Source organism: Topomyia yanbarensis, chromosome 1, assembly GCF_030247195.1.
Source record: "Topomyia yanbarensis strain Yona2022 chromosome 1, ASM3024719v1, whole genome shotgun sequence".
NCBI lineage: Eukaryota > Metazoa > Arthropoda > Insecta > Diptera > Culicidae > Topomyia > Topomyia yanbarensis.
In genome coordinates, this window is record NC_080670.1 from 3,712,833 (window position 1) to 3,740,102 (window position 27,270).

General features: G+C 41.8%; 3 protein-coding genes across 3 annotated transcripts in view; 2 read left to right on the forward strand and 1 right to left on the reverse strand.

The window, feature by feature from the left end:
- LOC131676642 (GIGYF family protein Gyf) overlaps positions 1-10,749 on the forward strand; it is a 43,764-nt gene extending 33,015 nt beyond the window's left edge. The window contains exons 4-8 of the mRNA XM_058955854.1: positions 784-2,953; positions 3,021-5,261; positions 5,348-5,422; positions 6,328-6,482; positions 6,542-10,749. Of these exons, the coding sequence (XP_058811837.1) occupies positions 784-2,953; positions 3,021-5,261; positions 5,348-5,422; positions 6,328-6,482; positions 6,542-6,667 (4,767 nt within the window). The 3' untranslated portion in view covers positions 6,668-10,749. The remainder of the gene's footprint in view (positions 1-783; positions 2,954-3,020; positions 5,262-5,347; positions 5,423-6,327; positions 6,483-6,541) is intronic.
- Positions 10,750-14,563: 3,814 nt separating this feature from the next.
- On the forward strand, positions 14,564-25,067 carry LOC131676643 (organic cation transporter protein). The gene is made up of 7 exons (XM_058955856.1): positions 14,564-15,409; positions 22,529-22,690; positions 22,761-23,206; positions 23,268-23,436; positions 23,486-23,784; positions 23,846-24,381; positions 24,503-25,067. The coding sequence occupies exons 1-6, from the start codon at positions 15,225-15,227 to the stop codon at positions 24,373-24,375; spliced, it is 1,791 nt and encodes a 596-aa protein (XP_058811839.1). The 5' UTR covers positions 14,564-15,224; the 3' UTR covers positions 24,376-24,381; positions 24,503-25,067.
- Positions 24,445-25,834, reverse strand: LOC131693358 (anionic trypsin-like). Its single transcript, XM_058981110.1, has 4 exons — positions 25,413-25,834; positions 25,242-25,355; positions 24,760-25,147; positions 24,445-24,672 (listed from the first exon to the last, which is right to left on the reverse strand). Exons 1-4 carry the CDS (start codon positions 25,664-25,666, stop codon positions 24,445-24,447), a joined length of 984 nt encoding a protein of 327 aa, XP_058837093.1. The 5' UTR covers positions 25,667-25,834.
- Positions 25,835-27,270: the final 1,436 nt, after the last annotated feature.

The following is a 27,270-nucleotide window of genomic DNA, read 5'->3' on the forward strand; positions in this document are numbered from 1 at the left end:
TAAAAACAAGTCCTGAAACTATCTCGTAGGTGCCAATCCTGCACTCCTTGCCCGAACTAACCCATTCTAAAGGTCAAACATCGAAAACTGGCAGGATCCACATGTCCTCCACTTATAAGTATGGCACAAGTGTACCAACCAACCAGGAAGACGTCCGAAACATGGACCATGCCAGTCGAAGACCACAGGCCCAGCACCATACCGTACAGTTTCTGAATTGTTTGACCAGGAATTATAGTCTATGTTATAGTGTTACTTACAGATTTAGTTTCAGTGGAAGTGTCTCCTTCCTTCTTTTAAACTCAATTCCTACGAAGTTACCGCTGGCACTGTGCTGGCACTCTTCTGGCATTTCGACACCGTCAGTCAATCGTCTCATATAATCGAATACTGTTGGCGGGAATACTAACTATCTGAAGCAAAAAAGACATTGTGTATCACTTCATACATAATCGCTAATCATATAATCAATCAAGACTGGCGATTGTAATGCAGAAATGCTGATGGTGTGATCGTCAAGATTACGTCAGACAACCTTAATTGATCTCCTTCGACACCGGTTTGGCCTTACCCAGCCATAACGCGGGTGGCGACATGAAAACTGCCCAATAGGGGTTGAGAACAGCTTGAAGCAACCTCTGATGTTGCTCCAAATGTACGTGATCCAAGACTGACTTGGACAGTTCCATTCAGCCTAGTTTGTATACCTTGTCCAAGTACAACAATATACCAGGGGGAAAGCAGATCACACTTACCAAAACGGCACGTCTCTCTACTTCACAGGGTGAACGACCATGGCTGGAACGCAACGGTACCGGTGGGACCCTCAGCGGCAGCGGCGGCGGTAGTGGAGGTGGTAGCAGTGGCGGCGGCGGCGGCGCTGGAAGCGAAGTGGATTGGAATAGTTCCGCGTCATCACCCCGCAAGGAGTTCGGGGTACGGGCCCGGACCGCCAACATGGAAAGTTGGCGCCGGGTTCGTCCAGATGATGAACCAAGTGCCACCGATTGGCGCAGTGGCAGTTTGAATACGTCCGGATTGTCCACCGGTTCGAGCTTGCGGGACAAGTGGTCACGTTCGACTAGCTGGCGCGAAGAGGATAGAGGAACGAGCGATGGTTCGGGGATGGTCCGATCTGGGAATAGTTTGCATTCTTCGGCAAGCAGTGAACGGATCAGTTCATCATCTGGGGCATATAAACCGCGGCTGTCGGCATTGAGCGGCGGTGGTGTGAGTGATTTAAATACTAGTGGAGGAGGCGGTGGCGGTGGAGAACGGATAAGTGCATTGCGGCGAAATTGGGATCCGGAGGACCAGCTTCCCGAGTGGGCAACAGAGAATCCCTCGGATTACGGTGGAAGCTTTGATGCTAGTGGGGCGTTCCATGATTCCGATAATGACGTCGATGGCAGGTTAGAGGACGACAGTAGTAAGGCGAATCATGTAGACAGGAAGACAGGTTCGGATACGAGTTCTAGGAAGAGTGTTTCTTCAAAAGAAGGAAGTGCACCTAAGGATGAACTGCCTAATCACGTATCGGATAAGGATGAATTGCTACCGGAACCCAAAAAGGAGAGCACTAAAGAAGAACGTCGTGAGGTAGACCAAAAAGATGAAGTTGAGTCCAGTAGATCGAAAGAGGATTCATTAAGTGGAAAGGCACTTTCGTCATCCCGTGAATCTATTAATTCACATCCTTCGTCTGTGGAAGCTCCCAAGGTAACCCAGGAAATGGTGATCGAAAGTGACATCCCTAAACCAACCACTAACAACAGCAGTAACATTCTGAACAATGCTAAATCCAACGAATCTGGCAGTCATAGCATCGAGGCACAGCCCAGTGACGAACCGAAGAAGTCCGCGTCCAGCTCTAGTGTTGATCGTATGCAAGAAGTGGCCGATGATATGGTTGCACAGTTAATCATGGACGATGAATATACGGGTGGTAATGACATGGATCCTACTCCAGTACCCCGATCCATCGACAAATCGCCTGTTCTGGATTCGCAAATTCCGATGAACTTACTGCTTCCGAAAGATCCTGTAGCAATGCAGCAGCTATTCGGAGGAAATGGCGGTAGTGCAAATCGAAACATGCTTCTTTCGGATGTTAATCGATCTATGTTGCATGGCGTTGGGCCACAAATGCCATCTTTGCATCCAGGAACGGATATTTGGTATTACAGGGATCCACAGGGTAAAGTTCAGGGTCCGTTCCCAGCGTCAGAAATGACCGAGTGGTATCGGGCGGGATATTTCGACGATTCTCTCTCGGTGCGTCGAGCATGCGACGAAATATACACGACTTTGGGGACGCTTGTAGCGCTCTGCAGCGGTGCCATTCCATTTTTGAACTCGATGAATATACCACCGATTAAGAGCAATACTGTTAACTCAAAGCAACAGTCACAACCTTCTCCAGCTCCGACTAGCTCATTCCAGCAACAAAAACCTGCCTCTACACTTCAGCACCTTCATCAGCAAAATCAGCCACTTGATACAGACCTCTCAGCTCAGTTCCAGTTCACCAAAAAGCTTAATCTTCTTAGGCAGCAAAGTATCGTGATGCAGAAACTAGAACAGTTCGAAAACTGGCGACTACTCACTCCGGATCAGCAAAATGCCATCATCGCTCAACATGTGGCACAGCTGCAGTTGAGTGAAAGCATGTTGATATCCCCATCGCTTCCACCGCCAACCAGCTCAACGAACCCCCCGAATTCGGCAAGTATTTTCGGTGGTGTTGTGCCCCAACAAGAATCGCTAGTCAATCTCAAACAGGCGCAACAACAGCATACCCAACAACAGGCTCAAGTACAGCAACAATCACAACCACAACCCAGTCCTCATCCCGTACTAGAACAGTTGCAAAAGTCCAACAGCCTGAACAGTCCGTTCCAGAAAATGTCGATACCCGATTTCGGACAATCCCAAACCGGACGGCCCATGCTTGGTAAGTTGAGCATATTCTACATCGTTGAAGCTTAGTAACCATTTCGTTCTTCTATCATTCTTTTCAGGCAACCTTAACGTCGATCCTATTGCCGGCCACGACAGTCTGGGACAGCTGATTCATAGCATTAATTTTAACCACCAACCTTCAGTACAAAACCTTCCGCTTAGCGCCAGCATGCTGCTGAAACATAATATGATGAGTAACATGACGACACAATCCCATCAGCAGCAGCAGCAGCAACAACAACATCAATCGCAACAACCACCCATACCTAAATCGAACATAGAAAACGATCCAATTCAGTCGTTGTTGATGCAACTATCGATGCATAAACAGCAGCAGCAACCACCATCAGCTCAACCAGCAAAGGCACCAGTGGAACTGATGTCACCGTGGTTACAAACGCAATCAATGCCACAGCATCAGTCAAGTTTACGCCCGCTGAGTAGTGGATGGGGCGACCTGCCAGCGACGAGTGCATCCTCGTTTGGTTCGTTAATAACCCCACAACCGCCCCAATCTCAGCCGCAGCCACATTTGGGTGGTGGTCATCCACTGAGCAATGCAAATGTTGCCAATGAACCACAGGCCCCATCGGTTGTTTCGCTGTTTAAGCACCACCAACAGGCCGAAAAGCAGAATCAAGAGAAACTAATCTCTGAGTCTCAACAACAGAAGCAGCAACAACATCTGCCACAGCATCATCCACAACAACAACAACAGCAGCAGCAGCAGCAACAACAACAGTTGCACCACCAACAACAGTTGCAGCAACAAACCCAACATCATCATCATCAGCAACAACAACAACAACAGCTGCAACAGCAACAACACCAGCAGCAGCAAGCAAATCATCAACCAAATCAGCAATTCGAACGTACTCCGCAGAAGCAACCAATGGAAAGCATTGTCACTCAGCAACAATACGCTCCGAAACCTGCCAAAGAGGACAGAAAGGAGCAGGAACATTTCCATCAGCAACAGCAAACCCAACAGCAACAGCATCAAGCTCATCATTTCCAACAGACTGTCAAAGTAGAGAAGCAGCAAGTTACAAAATCGAACAACAAGATGGTTAACAACGTAGATGTTGAAGAGCAGCTCGTTGCTGCTGCAAGCAAGACTGCCCCACAAAAGGGGAACAAAAAGCAACATACAAATCAGCAGCAACAGCAGCATAAACAACATCACCTGGATGATGAGCAAGGAGAATTTATCAATCTTAAGAAAGAGATGGAGGAAAAGAAACGACAAAAGGAGCTGAAGAAGCAGCAACAGGAAGAAATCAAACGGAAGCAGCTTGAGGAAAAAAAGAAACAGGAAGAGATGGAAGCTCAGAAAAAGGCTAAACTTCTAGAAGCTCAACGTCGTGAGGCTCATAAGATACAAGAACAGCAACCGCAACAACAACAACAACAGCAAGCTCCACCACAGCGCCCTGCTACCAAGGTTGCTCCGTGGTCTGCTTCCTCTGCCGAAACTGTTAATAGCGGACCAAGCCTAGCAGAAATACAAAAGGCAGAACGTGAACGTCGTGCCGCTTTGGTTCGTCAGGAGCAATCGCTTCGGGAACAGCAACAACAGCAGGAAATGGTTGAACTTCAATCCCAGCTCGACAGTAAGCTTAAATGGAACCCCCAGAATTTGATGCCTCAAAACATCAAGTCTCTGGCGGAGATTCAGGCCGAGGAAGCCGCCTCTGCGGAGCGTGCTCGTGAGAAAAATGCCGCTGCCATCACTGCGGCTGCCATTGCAGCTTCCTCTTCGAAGCCTTCGAAGAAAGATGATTTGCTTGGAACGGCCGTCTGGCAGAGCCATGGCAACGTCCTAACCTGGAACACTGCCAAACTTTGGGGAAACTCTGGCGACGAACAGAACAATGTTAGCTCTGGAGGTTTCTGGGAGGAACCAAATCCTTCTGCTAAGAACGGCCGTCAAAAGCAGAATCACCAGCAGTCGGCTCACCATCAACAACAGCAGCAGCAGCAACAGTCGCAGAACCAGAAGCAAATGTTGAGCAAGAGCAAAACAATGGGAAGCATCTCGACTGCTTCGTCTTCGAATGCTGTAGCAGCTGCCAAGCAGCAACAGCAGAAGAGTCATCATCAGCAACAGCAGCAGCACCAGCACCAACAGCAGGGTCGGAATGCGATTGCTAACAAGGGTTCGGGTGCTGGAAAAAATGCTACTGGTTTCACTGGTGCCGGAGGCGAAAGAAAGGAGCGCGTATCGGCGTCTGATCAGACTAGTGAGTTCACCGGATGGTGCACTCGTGCGCTTATTTCGCTGAACAGCAACGTTGATAGTAAGTAGTTGATCCGATTCGGTTGTGTGAGGATGTATGCGCGGGTCTATGGCTATACTAACTGTTTAAAATGTTTATCGTTCCAGTTCCGACATTCGTTGGTTTTCTGCAGGATATCGAGTCACCATTCGAGGTGAAGGACTACATTCGATTGTATCTTGGTGAGTAGCAATGATTATTAATAATTCTAATTTATAGAACTGTTATAAATGTAAACGCATTCGGAATGAATAGCTAGTCAATTCAAAGAAGGTTTCTGTGCGTGTTTGGATTACAAAAAAGGAGTAAACAACAATTAGAAGAATCGAAATTACAGAGACGGAGGATGTAACACTAACCATACTGTTCGCGAAATCAAAAATGGTATGGCTATAGACACATTCGTGGAACGAGGCCTGTTATTTTTTGTTTATTTTCCGTTGGCAATCACCGACGCCAGACAGGTGACTTCAGTATCTGGACCCTAGATATCGGCCCATTAACACATCGAACGGGACCAACGGACTCAGCTTCCTTCCGAAGGAAGACGTGACCACAAATTTTTCAGTTTAGAAAATCTCAACGACCTCTGTTGGGACTGAACCCAGACCCACTGGGGTGAGTGGTGGTCACGCTTATCACAACCACCAGCGCTGTCGCCGAACGAAGTCTAATCACAGATTCAGAAATATTGAACCGATCTATTCTACTCCGCCTGATAAGTTCTCTAAATAATGTCATTTTTGGTTGAATACTCAGAAACGTACCTAGGTTAGTTACTGCTCAACCCGATTTCCTTGCAAGGGAGCATAACCTAAGATTGAAAAGGGCTTCAATCGGTTTGACAGCGGTTAAGTCTGAGACTGAGTCAGTTCCAGCCTCAAGCAAAAACATAGACAAAACTCCACCGTTGCTGTGACGGAACGAATTAATATTTTAATGACAATTAACAATGTGTTGATGCCGAGAAAAAAATCTTAATTTAAACAAAGATCGGAAGTAATCGTTTTCGGACATTCCGAGTTTATTTGCAATGGGGAAACAGGAAATAATAGTCAGCACTAATACTTACACCTTTTCATTGTAGGCGAAACGAAAGAATGCTCCGAGTTTGCCAAGCAATTCCTGGAGAGACGCTCCAAGTACAAGAATCTGATGCGCCAAAAGAATGCACACATTGACGATATGTGCAAGCCCGCTCCGGCCATCAATCCCTCGTCCAACGATTTCCAGGAAATAAAGGTGAGCGCAAAAAAATCCAAATTCTATCAGATTCCCTTTAACGGATAGTTCATCCGCAGGGCAAAGGTAAGAAAGTGAAGAAAAACAAAATGACCAAGCTCGATAATCGAATTCTGGGCTTTTCGGTGACCGCTGCCCCGGACCGCCTGAATGTGGGTGATCGCGACTACGGCGATAATGCCTAAGTCGTCACCCTTTCCCCCTCCTACTATACACACAGGCTAAGGAGAAAAACACACATTTAGCAATAAGTCAGAGAGGAATTTTTTTTTCTTCGTTCTTGTTCAAGCAGCAGCACCACAGCAAAGTAATTTCGTTAGCAAGCAAAAATAGTTTAGCATTCCCGGCCGGGCGTTCGTTAGAACGGATAACAAAAAGTAATAGTTTGAAGCCTGAATGGTGACAATAGCTCGCAAACAAGAATCCAGCATAGCCAATGAATCACATTGTAGCTTCGAGCGCCGAGATATAATTTCAATGTATGTTTGGAAATTTTAAACCCTATTTATCATTTTGAATTGTAGAAGAGGATCTGAAATTTTGTGTTTCCCGAGCTAGGTTCCCCTTCACACATTTCTGTATTTCACTGTCAACGAGTTAAGGTTTAGTTAATTGTTTCGTTTTCTGGATTAGAATTTATTGTTTGCGTTTCTAATACAATAGGATTCAATACAAATGCAAAACCGTAGAATCGATTCTGAGCTGGTTTTCATGCGAGAACTACTTGCAAGACGCTAGAAGACGGGAACAGCTGAATTCAGCCCATGTTTTGATGTGTAATAGACCGGAATTGGTTTACCAACGCGTGTGAAAATGATGTATAAAAGAAAATTTAATTTATTTCTGCAGAAGAGTTTTTTTTGTTGATATTTGCCACCACAAAACCGAAAAGTTCCGGTTGTTTGATGGTTTTAACGTAGAAGGGTGACTCGTCAGCATACCGAGAAGAAAAAGGTGAATAATATTTTGTATAGGTATTTTGTGCCTTTCATGTCCAAAGGTTATTTTTGGGCAATATTCTAATCGCTTAATTGTGCCAAATAAACGAAAAACGTATCTACTTAAAGTCTTGCATAAAAAGCTTTGACTCGGTTCCTTGAAGTTTACTCGGAGGTTCTCAACATAAGTTTGGTGTTGTGCTTCATGAATCCTCGGTACCACATATGACCAGCCTTCGCATTCTTATTTCAACTTTCAGGATATTCGACTTTGAGTTTGACTGCCAACTGATACGCCAATTCCTTCCATTCATCACTACTGAGGTCCTAATAACGATTGATATACTTCAGGATATACGCCACGAGGTCTTTTCTTGCGTGGGAAGAAAAATTGGAAAAAAATAAATTAGAAATTACAATAATGTACATACCATCTTCGACGGAATGTGCATATTAGAAATGCAGATGAATTTCAACAAATCAACAGCACTTACGGTGAAAATATCGGTTAAATGATTGAAAATTTTTTTTCACATGACGGATCAACGTGATCCTAACGAGTCCTTATTTCCGGGTAGCCGCTCGTAGGATAGTTTTCTTCAACTATTTATCGTTATTGGCATCCAATATCGCATCAAAGTATATTTCTTTGGATGTGGTTGCAACGGTTCTTTTTTGTAAAGTTGTCACACGAATTGTGCGCGCTGGTCAGGGTTGAAATTCCGAAAGCAAAAAAAATCTGATTTTACCGAAAAGGCCGCGGGCTCAAAAATTTTCGTTAATTTTTGTTTTGTATGGGAAAATGACTTAACCGTTGCATTGACCCCGAATCTATCCTCGTTGATTATAGTGTTCTATACTTGATCCATATCTGAAGAACTATTCCATCTATTTTTTTCATAAAATAAATCGTTCCAATCCAAATAGTTCAAAGTTAAGTTTATTAATTATTGATCTACCTTAAATTATATATGATTCGTTTGAAGCTATCTAAGTGTAACTTATTTTGATCCTCTCAATATCAATGACTGTCTTTTGAAGACTAAAAATTTAACATCTATATTTACGCAAACGTTGGAAATAGTTTTAATTCTCAAGAAATAAAAGTTCTGGGTAAATGACCATCAGTTTAAAACCCATAATAAACAAATAACAATTACAAATTACAAGTTTTCGCACGTTTCACCACAAATTGGACCTCCACATAATTGTACACCCTTCTTTGAGGACGTACGTACTACAATGGTGCAAAAATCGAAAACGAACTACACCGTGTACTAAATCTTGACAAAAACAAATCAGCAGTACTGTAACAATATTCTACATAAACTGATTTATTTTCATGACGATCTAACACACGGTATGGGAAAAACTGATTTTTCAGACTGGTGGTATCCAACGGGGAAAACAGATCGAAATGGTGAGGATTCGAACCTGCAACCCTTGAGACTTCGGTCCAATGCTTTCGCTTAACTCACCATTTCGATCTGTTGTCCCCGTTGGGTACCACCAAAAAGTCTTAAATAAGGTTCGCTCCCGCCATACCTCAGTTAACTTGGCAAGGAACCAGAAATCGACAGCCTTCATTAGCTCTGTCACCCACCGAAGCACGATGATGAACTAAAATTGAGCTAAAATTAGACAACAGACGATGATAAAAACCCTGGCCTTGGTATCTAGCGGGAAATCTAATGTGTTGGGTGGCAGCTGCGGTTGTGTAATCTCGCTTTAGAGATAGGATACGATCACTGTTGCGATAATCATGAGTTCTTTCTGAGACGTCATCATATCCCAGGGATGGCATAAGGGTTTGTGCATTGGGCTGGAATCCCAAGGGTTGCATGTTCGAATTTTTATTCTGGCGGGATTATTACAGATCATTACTTTCACTTAAGTTATCATTTCGATCTATTTTCCCCATTGGATACCACCAAAAAGTCTTAAATAAGGTATTGTCGAATCAACTGAGAGTCTTCGGTGCACTTATTTATAATAACTCAATAAATAAGGACTCGTACACTTGTGTGATAGTCCAACTAGGTGTGAAGTTGCTATTACCCTTTAAATTACTTTTTACCATTCATCCTTGAGTAAACACAATACGGAAACGAATGATGGATTTTCAGTCTGCAAAGCAACATTAAAACTTTTGAGTAAAGTTAGGCTCTGTGGTGGCACATAAAATTCCAATAATAACAATAATACACAATAAGGTCATAACACAGAAGAGCAAAATAGAAAAATAGTATAATTGATTAGGGGTTGCCAACCTAATAGATAATAAAAAAACAAACCATAAAAAAATCTACTAAATGCATTTTAGAAAACGAGAAAAAAGCAAATTAAAATATTGTAAATGTGTGTTTTTCGAACCGCGCAGCCGCCTCGCGGTGGGGCGGAAAATAAAAAAAAAACAAAAACCTGTGTGGTGTGGGAGGAGGCTACCTAGACCCAGTTTTAAGTTGATGAATAAACAACAATAAAAAAAACAAAATCGACAACTGTTATTGCAAACTATTACTACATCTATAGCTACTATTAGGGATAGGAGACAAAGAAGCGCAGGAAGCAACCAACAACTAGCCATTTTTGAGTAAGAAGGAACCGAGAGGAGCAACTGAATAAAGCAACATAGTTATCGCGCAGAGCCTTATGAAGGTACGTACGTGACGGTGAATAATAAAGGATGAGCTAGCCAAGCCAGCAAAAACCAAAAGAATCACTGAAATAAAAAAAAATAGAGCTTCCATCGAATTGCGAAACACCATCTTGTGAGCGTAGAGCAGACGAGGGAAAACTCAATGAAAAAAAAAACATCAACGTTGACACTATTGCTACCAAGAGCTATTGTTTTCTTTCATTCGATTTATAAGCTGGGGTTCGGAGGCAGTTGAAAGAGAGGTATTATTTAATCCTGATCGAGCAGAAAGCTGAAGAATTAAGCTATTATAAAATAAAACAGAAAAAAAATTGAAGACGAATAACAAACACTACATATAAAACAAGTTTTGATGATGATGATGATGATGCTGATTGATTGTTTTACTATATTTGTTTACTATTATCCTTATTATACACCAACCATTTTTTCTTTCTATTGAATAATGGACTTGATCCGGATAAAAAAAACGTCTGGGTTCGGCATCGAAACAATGCGTAAGGGAAACGCAGAAGAAAATGAAGAAGACGGGGGTTCTTTTCCCAAGAGAAGGAAACACTGTAATTAGACGAAGATAGAGGGGGAAAGAAAAAAAATGATAATTTACACAATTTCGTATATAAAGAAGGAATAAAAATTAGAAGTTATATATCCTTGAAAATTAATCTAACGTTGCTTCGGAGTATTATTTCTTTGAAGTTATAGAATCGAAAGAATCACCTTCTCTGATTATCACCGATTGCGCCGCGGTTGACAACAGTTTAGGTCACGCACAATCAAATTCTAAAACCGGAACTTGCTGCATGAATGGCCGCCGTAAATGCTTTGTGCATCAATCATCCTCTGAATTGGCTGTACAGGCGGGTTGTACATGAAATGTCGAGATGGACAGTAGAGCGATATATTTATCCGGCCGCTTGATAGGTCTTTTGTTCAGCAATGACGATCCGTTTAGTTTAGGCGCTTTTGTTAGCGTGTAAAGGCAGTTCTCAACCATATCCGGGGTGAACGTGGGAAAAGAGAAATATATTTGATAATATCCATGGTCCATGATAAACAAGTGCGAAATTAGTACATTCTATTCTGGATGGACATTAACCATATTCAGAACGTTTCACGATGGTTTCAATGATGTGTTCTAAAGCGAGACAGTAGTCCGTAGAGGAAACAGAGGTAAGTAGTGGTCAAAATGTGTACATTCATGCCATTAATTATTTTGCGGCTAAACCATCAGGTTTTGAGTTTTGATGAATTCAGAAAAGTTGCTAGAGTTATTAGGACGAATTTTCTGAAATCTGAAGTTTTACTGGAAGGATAGAAAATTTGTAGTTGTAGTATATGTAATTTTTAGCTATTTAACAGAAGTTACCAACTCTAGCTACAGCCGTTTCGTTGTATTGATGATGATGGTCCCACCTCATATCCCCACAAAGGTGTGAGCTGAACGATTTATCTAGAAGATAATTAATATTTTAAGTCATGACAAGACCAGTTAACAAAAAAAAAACAGACTGGTTCAATTTGCAGACATAGCCTTTCCTTCAAAAGAACGTAACCAGATATATTTCGAATATTCCATCAACAACCAGGGTCCATCAAGAAAATTTCCATTCCGAGAAGATACTTGATACTTGTGAGGTGACGCTTTCATAAATACCCTTTAAATATTAGTTTTTTAAATAACTTTTGTCGTATTCTTTTACCTCCTTCTAAGATTTTATTTCTATCCTAATTGCATTCCATTTTCGGGATTTTAAGATCAACATCAACGTTTCCTGCGCCTTGCGGCGATGCATTGCATACACACGGCTGGCATTGAACAATTATCTCGTTTGCCCGGCAACACCCACTATTTGGGTTCTTATTTTACCAGCTTGGCGGACCCTTATTGACAGGGCGGTCTAGGTGCTTCTACCAGAATTTCAGATTTCCAAACACAAATCAGACACAAACAACCTAAGCTTGACCGACTTTTATTTTCTCCTCCAAAACTCCGCTCAGTAAATACTGCAGTCGTTGGATGATGCTGAAGGTGGACAGACCGGCCGGTTTTTCATTTGGTCGTTCGCGTTGGCTGCTCCGACAGCGAACCTTTGCGTTTAGCTAGGGAGATGAGCTTGGCTTCTTTTGTTGAAACCTCCCTAGCGACGATGGCGAATTATTGCTGGGTCTTCTCGCTCCCCACGAGAGATCACCGCAGTGTACTTCTCAGGGGGCACCTTTGGTCTTCATACTTCGCTCTCCTTGACTTTTAGCTGGGAAGGAGAGCTAAGTTCGTTCGGCTGATCCTTCACAAGGAGGGCCACAAAGACGTCTTCTGGGTTCTATATAACTAATCGGCGAAGCGAGTAGGTCCTTAGCGCTTAGTTTCCCTCACCGGCGACCCAACATCACAAACCTGTTCTCAAGTTTTAGCGTTAACAAACTTTTCTTTCTCAATCACTCGCGTAACTTCACGAGTTGTCCAACAGGGAATCGTTCCCGATCGAAAAAACGCACTGCATTCTCCGAAACTAATTGCCAAAACTACCATCATTACTGTCGCTGTCACCCACCGATCCGCGAATTCAGCAAGAGAGGAGAGGTGGCCTGTTTAACGCTGTTGCTTATATACAAAAATTACTCATCTGAACTAATAACGTTCATGGACTAACATTTTAATGAAATTCACGTAAAAAACACGAACAGGCATAACGACAGCGGTGAGTTATGTTAAAATAAATAATACATTCTACGGAGTGAACAGCACAAATTTGGGTATTTTTCCAGCAAATGCTAAATTGTCAACCTCACGGGTTACAAACTTAACCAAGGAACCTTTTCCAACACGTAAAATACCTACTCCCAACACAAACAGTATTATGTGTGGTAGGTATGCAAACTAGGTTCGATGGCGAATCCAATAAATAATAATTACCTTCCGTGATGATTCGAAAGTTTTTGTTTATAATGTTTTAATTCATTTGATGCAAACATTAAGGTGAAGATATGTGGAAGCCACGTTGCTAGGCACCAACTCGCTTGTTTACATTAGGAAAAACTGAAATCTGAAGTGAAAATTCAAACGCACAAATGAGAGTTTCCGAACATTTTCCTTTGGTCATCTGTACATTGGCAGAGAATTTGAAGTTTTGTTAGTAAACGATTAAAGTTTCGCGAGTGTTTTTGCAGTGGTGTGTGAAAAAAGTGCAATGAAAACGAGAAAAAAGAGTGTTTCGAAAGGAACCCCAAGTGAAGAGGGGTGATATTTTCGCACAAAAAAGGAGCTACAGATGGCATTCCGTTAAAAACTCGGATTGATTGTATAGGAAAATATTCTAGCTTCCTTAAGTAGCAGTTTCGTGGCACACCAGCAAGGTTAGTGTGTTGAAAAACGTATTTTTATATTTGCTCATGTCAGATACATGATTAGGCAGGGGAGAGGGGTGTGTTTGGCGTAGGAGCTATGTTGTGGCTCGCACGTATAATGACCTTAAATTAGTGCGGGGTAGGTTGATGGAATAATACAACCCTCTTAATGGGAAAATTATATCGAAAACTTAAAGTAGGGTTTAGGTATTTTTACATAGAATGTATATGCAAAATTTGAAATAAATCGGGTTAGTAGTTTTTGGATGACAGTTAACATCGCAAATCGTGTTTTTTCCAGAGATGCTCTATAACAAACTTCGTCACCGAGTCGCTTGTCGATATTTTTGCATGAAAAAATCACAGAATTTTATTGAAATGATACATTATAATTCACAAAAAGTTGGATTTATTCGCTTTACCCAAATTTGTAAAAGCAGTGTTTTTTTTCACGGTGAAGCCCTGAAAATTTTCGAAGAACAAATCATTTTCTGATCATAATATCGAATAAAAGATCAAACGCAGAAGTTCATATGCCTTTCAGTTTTCCTCAAATAACTCAAAGATTACTTGATTTTCCACCGAATCCAGCAGTAGGTCCTCTTAACCTCGCTTTTTGCTAATGCGCTCTGACTTAACACCGACCAAATGATCTAACTTGAACTTCGAAGCCAAACGCTTTTTACGAACTTTTTTTTTTCCTTTTATGCAGTTATTATTTCAAGGTATATCGCAGCCTTCTGCTTGAAATGACAACTTCCCTTTTTCGTAGAACACCACATTTACCAAACAAGTCACGTACAAATAATTTGAAGCTGCCATTTAAAAACTACCCTCACGTGCTTCGTTATGCTTCCGTTGATGAGCACGAGGCGCGCCAAAGCGGAAAGTGAGCGCGAGAGACCACACTCCAACTTTTAAATGCATGTTAACGTTTTATGTTTACGGGCTACCCGATGAAATTGCTCCGCGTATAAGCGAGCAAAACAAGCATGCGGCGCCTCCACCAACGGGAAACCACAGAAAAAAAGAGAATTTCATTCATACCGGGAGAATCAAACAGGCATACGGAAATCCGTTCACTTGGATCGATGCTGGCTGATACCGCGCAGTAAATCAGTCAGTAGTAAACCAGCCTTCGTCGCGGTGGCATTGCGTTTGTGGATTTTTCTCTAACCAAAATTTATATACAGAAAAGTGCAACAAACGCGAATAAGGAAAGATTTATCACAAAAGTTAAGTGGGACGAGCATAATCTTTATTTAAAGCTGTAATATGAATTGATTAACCTCGTAACGATTTACGCTGAAAGAAATGTTTCATCACGGACGACTGCTCGATTAAGGCGATAGATAGGTGACTGGCTGGCGAAGAGTGTGTAAAGAAAACGAATAACACAGAATCGTACGCACTCCCGAAACTGATAAGGACGACGGTCGGCTCTGCTACCCAGCAGTCTCAGATTCATTTACAAATATAAAAGTTCTCCTCCGATCCGGGATCGGCGCAGTTCAAATCGTAGAAGCGTGCCGAAAAAAATCAATCTTTACGCCAGTGAAATTTTGGAATGTTTCGATTTGGTTGGAATAAAAAACCCGAAAATATCACGGAGGATTAATGCATCAGTTTTTGTTAATCATTCAGAGTCATCCGTTAAGTGTGGACTGATAAAAAACGTCGGTCACTGGCCCCGGTCGCAGTCCATAATCACGCGATTTTTTGCAGCGCACTAAGCAACTAAAGCACGCCCCAGTGAAGGACAAAAATAGTCCGTGTTTTGAAACATTGTCGCACGCGATGAGTGGTGATGAAACTAAAAAGGATGTGTGTAATGTGGAAAGCGGAACGGCAGCGGCTGACAGCTGTCAGCAGCAATTAAACAACGGTAATGGGAAAATATGCGTTCAATCGGCGCCAGGCGATCTGAAACAAATCGTCCTCGATGGACTGGAGAAGAAGGGAGACCGTGGCATCTGGTTGTGGTGAGTTTGTTTCCTAACACCCCAGCTGCCGGGCGGGAGAAATTTTCTCGCGGCGTTAGAATGGGATGTGTACAAACGAGAGTGTAAAATTAGAACCAGAAGCAAAGAAATTGTGAAAGCGCGTTGGTTCACAGTGGTTGGAAGTGGGGTCTGGCAAGTCCGGACGAACTATACGGTGAACCAGTGACACAGTGTGGGCAACGCCAGCCGCGGTCTTTGTGGCAAGCTTGGACTCGCCTGACCGAAACTGGTTTGCTTTGTGCCGGTTGGTGTACAAGGTCGTGGTTTAATTTTATTCATGTTACTTTGCTTCCGTTTTTTCCTTCCGATTTCCCCCTCTATATCGTAGAGAAATATTCGAAATGACTGAAGGGGAATTTTAACTAGATTATAACTGAGCTCACAGTACTGCATTCTACGGCACTTTTTGGGATTGCACTAAGAACAGATGAGAGTGGTATTTATAAAAATTTGACCCGAAATATTTCTTCCCTATATTCTGGCGCATATTTCATGATTCCGCCTTTGAATATTTGCTGGTCACAGATTTCCAATTTGCATTGAATGTCTGATTTCAAAAACAAGAACACGTTTCTGTTCTTATCAAGCACGTGACCTGTAGCCTAACATAATTCAAGAGGTATAGCTGTTTGTTAACGTTGTTGATTATAAACAGCATGGTCATAAATGGGATAAATTCGTTTGCTTCATTATTATTTTACAACTATATCGCAGGCTCACAGATTCTCCTTTGCGCAAAAATGTAATCCATTAAAACGTTGTCCTACCTAATTGTTACTGCTCATGAGTAGTACATTTGTTTCAGTACCAGAAACTAGAAATACTCCGGTGTTCCTTTCTTCTCTTTTTTTCCAAACCGGAGTAAAAAGGTGCAAGCTTTTTTGATCTGGAGCAACTAGGAACAAGTGTGTACTGAAACAAACCTAGAATCGCCGGATGTAAAAAGACATTTTTTTTGTAAACACGTAACAACCATACTTTTAGGATATTCTCAGTCTACTGCGATCGAGTACGACGTTCGATCTAAACGCACTGCACAGTGGTCCAGAATGTAAATTTAGCATGAATTTTGAGATTTTCCTTAAACTAAACAACATAACGTTATTATGTATTTAAAAAGGTTTTTGTATTTTATGAGCCCCTTTTTTGTTTAAACTACAGTTAGCGTGGTTCTAATTTTACCAAGATCAAAAACTCAACTTTTTAATTATTCTAGATAGACCCATACGACCTTCAGTGAAGTTGTAGTACGACATTTTTTTAAAAAGTTTGCTGATGACATGTAAGCTGTCATACTTTTCATTTAACAACAAATTAAAAATAAAAACTAAAGTAGTCTTCAAACAAGGTTGTGTTACGGGAGGTGGGTTTCAGAGTAAAAAATACTTTTTTAGATTTTTTTAGAAATCTGGGTGAACCGAATGAATCATCAACTTTTGTACATTATAATGTAGCATTTCAATAACATTCTGTAATTTTTCTATGCAAAAATATCGACAAGCGACTCGGTAAAGAAGCTTTTTGTAGAACGTCTCTGAAAAAAACACGATTTGCGGCATTAATTGCCATTCAAAAACCACTTAACCGATTTATTTCAAATTTTACATACACATTTTATGTAAAAAATACCTAACCCCTAAGTTGAGTTTTCCAGATATTTTTTCAATTGAGGGTTTTTTTTATTTATTCATAGAATGGCGAAATCTTTCGCGAAAAATACCAATTTTTATTTCAAATGAGTAAAAAACCACCTTAATTGAAAAATTATCCCAAAAATTCAACATAGGGGTTAGGTATTTTTTACATAGAATGTGTATGCAGATTTTGAAATAAATTGGTTAAGTAGTTTTTGAAAGGCAGCTAACATCGCATATCGTGTTTTTTCCAGAAAGACGTTCTACAAAAAGCTTTATCACCGAGTCGCTATTGACAATATTTTTGCAAAGAAAATTACAGAATGTTATTGAAATGATACATTAAAATGTACAAAATTTGTGATCAATTTACTTCTCCCAAGTTTGTAAAAAAAATTCTCAAAAAGTGTTTTTTTTCACGTTGAACTTTACACGACCTGGGGGGACGGGCATAGCGTAGTTGGTAAATCGATTGCCTTGTACGCAGCTCATCTGGGTTCGAATCCCAACCCCCGCACACAGGGTTAGAGATTTTTCTTAAGAGATTTTTCTAACCCGAAGAGGCGAATGACCTTAAGGTTAAAACCTATAATCGAAATATAAAAAAAATTACACGACCTTCCTATTATTTTAAACTAATTAAAACCCATCGTGCATTGCTGCGACTTTCAACGAAATAGGAGAAAAACACCATTTGTTATAGCACATAAACACGCTCCATAACAAATGCCTACTATGTACAAATTTTTACAGCAATCGGTTAAACCGTTTAAGAGTCTATGAAACATACATACAAATATTGACTTTTATATATAGGAGATTTTTTTATACGTTTATTTAACACGGCATTTGCGAAAGCTTTTTACGCCAATGTTTCTTCTTTTTTACAGAGCATGTTACAAAAATTCCTTAAGACTAATTTTAACTATACTAGTAATTTGTCTTAAAACTAACACTGTAATCACTTTAATCGACGTTGCTTTAATGCTTGCTTTTTTCTTTGATTCTTGTAATATATAGAAGATAGATAGATAGAAAGATAGTGGCTGTGGTGGTTCACCAGTGGCAAACGTTTTAGCAAATTCACTTCGAAGTAGAAAGTGGTCCTAATAATTTTTTCAACATGTCATTTTGGGACACCCTATTATGTACTGAGATACTTGTCTCCGCAGATTTAAAATATTTTACATACCTTCACCTTGAAGAGTCATATTAATGCAGATTGATAATATACCAGAAAAAAATGTAGAAATCCTTATACTAATTTTATTAATTTTGAAATGAAATTGCGCCGTGCAAAAAACAGAAAGATTTAACCAGCGAATACGGTTTGAAAACAAGACAAATGAAACCGAAACGGCTGCCACATAATGCTTAGGGTAAAGGCACAAATCCCCGACTATGTACGGGGAACGTGCCATTTGAGCCAATATATTCTGATTCCTGATAGGGTATCCACCAACAGCTAGGAGTTTTGAGTTTTCTAATTTTGGCCAGCTTTTAAGCCAAATGCCCCTCAGTGCTTTGTTACTATCAGTCAGGTTGTTATGGTTTCAACAGATGCGGGGTAGAGCAGGCAATTGAGGCAAATCAGGCCCACTGATCACAGTAATTCAACGGAAGTCGAAGCACTGATTACTGTGATGTCTATTTTTGAACTTCGTTTATTCCAAAACATTATTTGTCCAATATGTAAACAAGAACTACGCCGTAGATTGAAGGAAGGTTTATTCTGCGTATTAGTAGCATAGTGTAAAAAGTTATTACCCGAGCCGTTAATGGATATATTAACTTATTGTTGATTTAAATTAGCTGTTTATTTGTGTTGATGTATATATGCTGTCGTTCTGTAACTGGAAAACGCGGGTGCCGCGTAACCTTCGAAATTGTTGATAATACTTGAGTCACAGTCACCATTAATGACACGTTTCGGGGCAAACCACGTGCTCGTGGAATTGAAAGGACGTCGCATTGCATGTGTATTACAGGTCATTGAGTGACAATCAATATTCAAAGACGCTACCGAAAACGTCATACGAGGCAACCACGCTTCCATTCAACTTGCAATAACGAATCAAAGTAGACCCTGGTACAAAATGAACGACAATAATTATGGGTTTGGATGCTTTTCCAGCATGTTTACAACATTTTCCAAGATTCAGTGGAAAGAATAATTATACGATGCTCAATCGAGTGAGTTTCACAGACTATTAAATGAATAATTATTTCATTAAGCACGTTTCGTCCTAACATTCTCAGCAATTAAAAAGGAGCTTCGATTTTTTGCAACTACCCATACACCAACAAAAAGTAGGTATACCCATCAATATTTTTAATCTCACCTTAATTCCACCTCAGCAAATATTATTACGGATTAACAATTCTAGGTAGCCAGTTTAAAATGTGCAACGAATGGTAAACACTCACTCATAACATTTCATTACAAACATGTACACAACTACCGAGTGAATAGCCGGACGCACGCTGCCTCATTAAAACGTGCGATAACCTGGCATGTTAATTGTCTGATGCACCGCGCTGTGTTCTAACATTCTAAGCCGCTTAATATATGCTCGATTCGAAATTGCAACTGCAAGCGGAACCTTTGCCTGTCGGGGTACAATGTCAACTGGAAAGGGCAGTGAAATTATAAAGGCTTTCTGAACCAATTTCAAGATTTGGATCGCGTGGAAAGGAGAAGCTAAAAGTAAACAGTTCTGTTTGACAAATCGGGTTCCCGTGATGAGTGGACGAACGTGCCGTACCCGATACAATGATTTCAATGTAATCATAGTCGATTATCTTGAACTTCATCAATGGAAAACATTTGTCACAGAGTACAGACGTATAGTACAGAAAATACTGATATGGCAGCGCTAGTGCTTAAACAAGTTTTAAATGAAGTTTTACACAAATATTTTAAACTTTTCTTTTGGACCATTTAAGTCTGTATCCACGTCTAGAATAAATTGAATTTAAGGTAAACCGTTTTGTACATAAATCGGGTTGATCAGTATAGATGCTTAGTATGGATAATTGTATAATCAAGCTAAGCTCTCCGGTTTCCGATGTGCTGAACGTTTAGCCGATTGTCTGCCTATGGTAGACGTACAACATTTAACACCATTTCTTTTTTTTTGTCGCACTTCCCACTGCAGGTACTCGAGTACAATACAACAGATAACATAAGTTAACATCCTAAACTGTTCATTGAGTGCGATAATCTGCCACCGGTCATAAACTTTACAACTTGGTTCGTAATTACGGTCAGCTTTGACTTCAACGTAGGTAATTGCTTTGATGATACACACGGCGACCGGTTGTTGGAACGAATTTACTATAAATGCATCGCTTTGGTTGTGAGAGAATTGTCTGTAATTGCAGCGGTTCACTAATCCAAGTAATTTCGCTATTCCACTTCAACTTTCCCGGAATCTGAACTGCCTCTGCGATAGTCCGTTCGCAATTTCAGCGTAGTTCGTCAGCCTGTTGAGGATGACCCTTTCCAGAACTTTGGTATCCAGTAGGTATATAGGTCGGTAAAATGCTGGATCTCCTGGTTGCTTCCCTGGATTTGGCAGCAACACCAGCTTCTGGGTCTTCCATCTCTCCGGGAAGTAGCCTTCATTTAGGCATTTCTGTAGAACTATCCTGAATATGTCCAGAAACGCCAGGATCGCGGTCTTGAGAGAAACGTTGGAAATATCGTCCGAACCAGGAGTTTTCTTCGCTTTCAGCCTTTTTGCCACCATAAGGAGCTCGTCTATGGAGACTCGATTGCCACCAGCATTTCCACCGTCTGCATCAACGTACGGTGTAGGCGGCAATACGGCCCTATCTGCCCAGAATTCTACCTTACACTCTACTCTGACTGCCTCAGAACTTGCTCTCTCGTTCGGAGAGTTTTCTTGATTTAGGCAGGCAGCATCAATGAACTTTTATTCTCAGGTGATACGATTATCTAAAACGCCGATCAGCCACGACAGCTAACAACATTGTTTACTAGTTACTAGTGATGAAACATTCGTCTCGATAGATATTAGTTATCTAGTTACTGCCAAAGACGAATCACCTTAGAACTCTAAACACCTTGGGCAGCATAGAGGATACTAAGCCTTTCGTTCCTTGTCGAAATCCTTTCTTTCCCACTTCCGCTTGCCAATCCTCACTCTCCGCGTTACAATTTCTCTGACCAATGGTGTAGTGGATGGCATGGTGGTCGCTATGTGTGTACTGCTCACTAACTCGCTAATTCGCGTTTTCCATTAGCGACGAACTGCAGAATGTTACGCCGATGATGGATTCCTGACCGTCTACGGAATATGCATACAGCTTCGCCAGGACTTCCAGCAAGCTGTAACATCTTACGTTGGTTAGCCTGTTACCCCACTCCACGGCTTAAGCTTTAAAATCTCCTATAACAACCGACGTTCGTCCGACTAACGAATCGGTTAGTGTGTACAGTATCCGATTGCAGTACTCTGGTGTCCACCGTACGGGAGCATAACAGCTACATACGAATACGTCATTAATCCTGGCGATCATGAAGCCTTCGTTTGATTAAGTCTATTCGGGGGCCTTTGCAGTTTCTTATCTGATGGCCGAAACCCAGATACCCGAAACACGTCTCCGTTTGTTTAGTGGCACTAGGGATCAATCGTAACGAGCACACCGACCGTCCGTCTTTGATCTCACCGGTCGACATGAGCTGGTTGTCTGCGGCTGACGATAAGCGTATCGCTGCTGCCTGTGTGCCACTATACGCCTTCCTCGACGTGATTGACATCTGCTATTTCTCCAGGTTACATTACTCTATTCGCGCGATCCTCCAGATTCCTGCACTCGACTCCACTGCTTGCTGAAGTAAACTCTAGTTCGGTGCCCTCATGTTTGGTTTTCCTGCCACCGCTTCTGCCACGAGTTCCCAATAGGTCGAGCTCTTGATCAATGAATCCTCTTTCAGGTCGGACAGCATCTCACTTTTCTTAGTGTGTCTAGTTCTTACTACGTTCTCCCACAGCTTCTTCAGCTTGGGATCTTCGCTCACCCTTTTTAGGATCGCAGCGTACGTCACACTGTCGTTCGCCGATCTTCTTAAGCTTCTTCGGTTCCTCCTCCTCTCCTGGTGTTTGCCTTTCTCTTTTTAACGGAACGGTGACATCGGTGAACCTTCGGTGTTTCATAGGCTCTTTGGTAAGTAGATACAAAAAAGGGGTGCTTTTCAACAAAACGAGCCAACAACTATTTGATTGCATGACAACCTTGTCATTTTGTTAACAACTACCGCAACCCATAGTAGGCTGATTTCATTCAGAACCTAATCGCTCTTGTTTTGCATGGTACTCTTACTTTTGAGTAGATATTGTAAGCAACGACTCGATTATAAAGAACAATCAGCATTAAATTATTTTCTACAAAACACGTGTTCCAGTTGACCAACATTTCTGCTTTCACTATCTTCCAGGGTTCTCTTTTTCCTGTGCCTAACTCCGAACATCCTGAATGGCTTCCACGTGTCATCGTACGTTTTCCTCGGGAAAATGCCGGAAAATTACTACTGTCTCATCCCAAGTCTGCTGCAGAACGGCTGGACCCACGATGAGATTAGGAACATTTCCACAAGCAGGTTCGTTCCAGCAACATTGTTGCTGATCGCTGTGAAAAAATATATCTACATCCACTCTCATTATTTTCAGCGGCATAACGAAAAACGGAACTTGCACAGTTCTCAACTGGGACTACGCGCACTTAGCGGGCATGAACTACCAAGCCGCGCTCGATTTCATTTCCGAGAAACCACGACCCAATCAAGTGTCCTGCCTGGGAACACCCAGCTTAGAGATGTACTACGAGCAGCAATCGGGCGCCTCTATCGTTCCCGAGTGGGATCTGATTTGTGAACGAACCGCTCTTAGATCAACTGTACAGGTTGCTCTTTCAGTGGGAAAATTTCTCGGGGCGTCTACTTTTGGCGTTCTCTCGGATAAATACGGTAGAAAAAGCAGCTTCACTGTTGCCGCCCTATTGTACGTGGTTGCTAGTTTGTTGACCACGTTTTCACCTTACTACGTTCTTTTGCTGCTCGGGAGAGTTGGACTAGGAGCATCTGCTTCGGGCGTGTTCTACCCAGCTTTTGCTTTGCGTAAGTAGAGTTTTCATCCCTTGCTTAGATGGACATTTGAAGGATCTATTTCGCTTTACAGTGACGGAGAATATAGGTGTTCGACATCGATCATGGATGAGCATAGCTTTCAATTTCTCGTACCCAATCGGAATGTTGATCCTTGCTCTGGCTGCCTATTACATCAATCAATGGCGAGATTTGTCATTAGCTTTAACCATACCATCATTCCTGTTAATCATTCACCTTTAGTAAGTACTTATGCCACACAACAATAGAAATTATAATTTTTTTTCTCAGCTTTTTAGTGGAATCACCTCGATGGTTGTTAAGTAAAGGGCGGGAACGTCGTGCTTATCAAATGGTATTTGGTCGCAAGCCACCTCAGGAACTGTGTGACAATGATAAAGAACTCAGCCAGGAAGAGATAGCTGCCGCTGTAGCAAAGAATGTGGACGTACCTAAAACTCCACTAGGCGTTCGAATCAAACAAACATTTAGCGAATTCACCAAGCTCTACGGAACACCAAAATTATGTCGACGGGCACTAATCTGTCACTTTACGTGGTGTGTCACGTCGCTCTGTTACTACGTAACAGGTGAAATGCTTAAACCCTGTCGCATGACCATGATTTCAAAATAATTGAAATTCTATTTCAGCCCTTAATGCAGACAATTTCGCTGCCAATCGGAATGTGTATGTAGCCACTACAGGCTCTGTAGACATTCTAGCCTACATCGTATCGATGATAGTGTTGGCCTATTTTGGCCGTAAAAGCACATCTTTCTGCTTCTTCCTTTACGCTGGCATCTGCCTGTTGGTGGTGTTGGCCATTCCGAGAGAAAGCACCAATCTTGTGGTCACCCTAGCTATGCTCGGTCGACTAGGAATTACGGCAGTCTATGCCGTGGTGACACTACACACAGCAGAGCTATTCCCCACGGAAATCCGGAACACTGCACTCGGAATCTGCTCGACAATGGCGCACGTGGGCTCGATCGCAGCGCCCTATATTGTGGATCTGCTCGGTCAGTTTGCCTGGTGGATTCCAACGACGATCTGTGGCACTGCGGTGCTAGTGGCCGCCCTTTTCACCCTACTGCATCCAGAGACGAGGGATGCGGCTCTGAAAGATCATGCCAAACAGGAAACCGATGCCTCGGGTGATAGCGAACCGATGAAGCAGTAGCAATAGGTGAGATAAGCTTAATGTGATTGATTTATAAAAATTCCATATATTGTCATAATTTTGAAATGTTTATTTCGAACTTACAATATTCGATTGAGATGTCATTAATATTTGCTCCTGAATCCAGTCCCAATAGAATCCAACATCGGCGTAGACTCCCGGTGACGCAGGAAGACCACAGCCAGCACCATAGGAAATCACCCCACGCAGTGTGTACGGTCTTGCGTTATCGAACGATTCTACCTCCGACGGTCCAGTTAACCTTCGACGGCATACCAGCCCTCCGCCGGAGTCTCCCTGTCAAGTTAAGCTAAATTATTGTACACGTACGCAATAACTACAGTAATAAGATTAAGTTCATAAGCAGGACGATTTCTCCTTTACCTTACAAGCATCGGCTAATCCAATCGCGCAGAACATTCCAGAATTGGCCGCTGCCGGCGCTACTACCGGCCCAAGCATTTCCCTACACTCTCTGTGACCGAGCGGTTGGACGGGACCGTATTGCAACAAATTGCTGCCAGGGCCATAGAACGTGGCTGATCCATAGCCATAGATGTGACACTCTTCCGAACCGTACTCGTTCTCATGTTCCTCCTCTCGGTCACCAATTAGATTAAGGACATTAGAATCGAAAACACCGCCACCGGCGAGTGACCTTGTTGGTAATAAAAGTGTACCTTCTATCATTTCGTCTAGTGAATCAAGAAAATGACCGTCAGAAGTGGTGACATCTACGTGCAGTAAGGCAATGTCACCGTCCAGAGTATATCTGCAGAGCATTACGAAATGAACAGAAAGAAAACCCTTCAACAATTATTCCTGTCCACGTACCTATGTGAGTATTTTTCAAAATTTACACTTACCGATTATAACTTGGATTACTGATTGTCTTATCAATCGAAAAAACCCTCCAATGATCGGTGCCGTTTAGCTGATGCCCCCCAATGTAGGTTATGATTGTATCATTCTCGCTGCTGCTAATGGAGCTCAAAATAAAATTCTTAAATTCGGGTATCTAATCACAGTCCACTCACAAACTAGTAATGCAGTGATTAGCAGTCACAATCCATCCATCGCCAATGTATGTCCCACCGCAAAAGTGCGTCCGGTTGGTTCCTCCTGCAGCATCCTCGGTCCGTTGAAGAGATACTGCAAAATGGAACTGTTCGAGATATTCCGGTACCAATCCGTTTACAATCGGCCGTCCGAGTGCAAGTTCGTTGGCCAGGAGTGAGAATAATATCGACTTCACTAGCAACTGTTGTGCCGATACAACGCAGGAGAACATTTTTCTATCGGCCGGCTACAACACCGTCTTCACGTTGTCACCGTGGCATTATCGTTCACATTGCGATCTATCGAGCCTCGGGGAGCTATCCCTGCTTGTGCAGTAGTCGGACGGTGGAACTTGGACTGAATGAAACTCTTTTTAGTGAAACGAAAACAGTTGCAGATGTACGTTTCTTCATTTTAAACAACTGGGCAAATAATTGACTGGTGTTTTTGGTGCGATAACGTTTACACGATACTATACTGCCCATGATCGCATGCCAGTCCCATAAAGATAGGAAATCCCATAGAAAACGGGACAACTATGCGATCATGGGTAGTGTATACTTCAGTGGGTGGAATCAACCGCATCAGATCAATGTTGGTACAGCATGACGGAGGAAAAACATTCTCACGTGTTCCGCTACAAGATTGTTTTTTATTTGAAGATTTTTCACAAAGTGTTGAACGCACATAGAAAAATTGTTCCATCTGGTTAAAGTAAAATTTTACCAGTGACGAATTGAGACAACGTACTCACGAGTTTTCCATGGTTTATGAGGTACTAACTCATGTTTTACTAGAGAGTCCCTCGTAGTGCCAAACAGAAAACGCATTTGTAATCGAAGGTGCTTTGCTTTTCTTTAAAGAGTGCTGTATTTTTCCTGACAGGTGTTTGTCAGTTGTTTAGTTTTATTCTGTCTTCAAACATTTTTCGAAATTTTCTGATAACGGATGCCATTACGTATTCAATCACGTCGCATAAAGCATCCCGAACATTAAAACGCATACGGTGTGAGTCATAAGATCCAAAAAGGTAAGTAACAATTCGTTTAAGATCTTTACAGCGCACCTTCAGTGCTTCATAACATCCCTGAAGTGATGACGCACATTCGTTATCGGGTTTAAAGATCTCAAGTAATAAAATCCCTCAAGTCCCAAAGTAAAACTGTCCAGATTGAAATACTAACATGTAGTCATCTCGAGTTGAAGTACAACTCCCCACGCTTCACAAATCTTCCGGTAACTTTTCTAGTCGATTTAACGAGCTGCTTTCCTCCACTCTCGGTGGCGTTGCGTAGCTGAAAAACCTTTATACATATTAGCTCATAAACAATAACAGATGCTTGTAGAAACGAGCCTAGAAACAATCTTATTTCGTTTTTGACAGAGTACTACACCGGTGTAGTCGGTCCTATACTCATTCAAACTTGAGTATAATCAGTCAGCCTTTTTTTGCACTACACCGGTGTAGCACCAAGTAAAAACGAAAACGCTATTAGCAATGAATAATAAACAACAACGTATAATAAGCTACCAACTTTAAGCCGATAGATAATCCAATCATTAGATATTTCCGTTTTTCCTATATTACTTCAAAACGCAATTTACTATAGAATTTGGATTACTCCGTCGTGGGTTGGTAGACTCGATTAGTCTTTGATTTTACCCTCGAGAACTTGAAGATTAATTCATTTCGTACAAAAAGCCACTCATTGTAGATTAGTTGGCTTTTTTATATAAGCCTTCAATGAAAAAAGGAGCAAAACTGCAGCGGTTGACTTTGAATATTGCCATGCCTGGCCGTCTGTTAGTGTAGTGGAACATATATGCCAAGATATT

Coding starts and splice junctions, on each gene's coding strand:
- LOC131676643 (XM_058955856.1), top strand. CDS start 15,225: ATGAGTGGTGATGAAACTAAAAAGGATGTGTGTAATGTGGAAAGCGGA. Junction 22,691..22,760: donor AGGAACATTTCCACAAGCAG/GTTCGTTCCAGC, acceptor CATTATTTTCAG/CGGCATAACGAAAAACGGAA. Junction 23,437..23,485: donor CTGTTAATCATTCACCTTTA/GTAAGTACTTAT, acceptor TTTTTTTCTCAG/CTTTTTAGTGGAATCACCTC.
- LOC131693358 (XM_058981110.1), bottom strand. CDS start 25,666: ATGTTCTCCTGCGTTGTATCGGCACAACAGTTGCTAGTGAAGTCGATA. Junction 25,356..25,412: donor AATCACTGCATTACTAGTTT/GTGAGTGGACTG, acceptor GAGCTCCATTAG/CAGCAGCGAGAATGATACAA. Junction 25,148..25,241: donor AGTAATCCAAGTTATAATCG/GTAAGTGTAAAT, acceptor AATGCTCTGCAG/ATATACTCTGGACGGTGACA.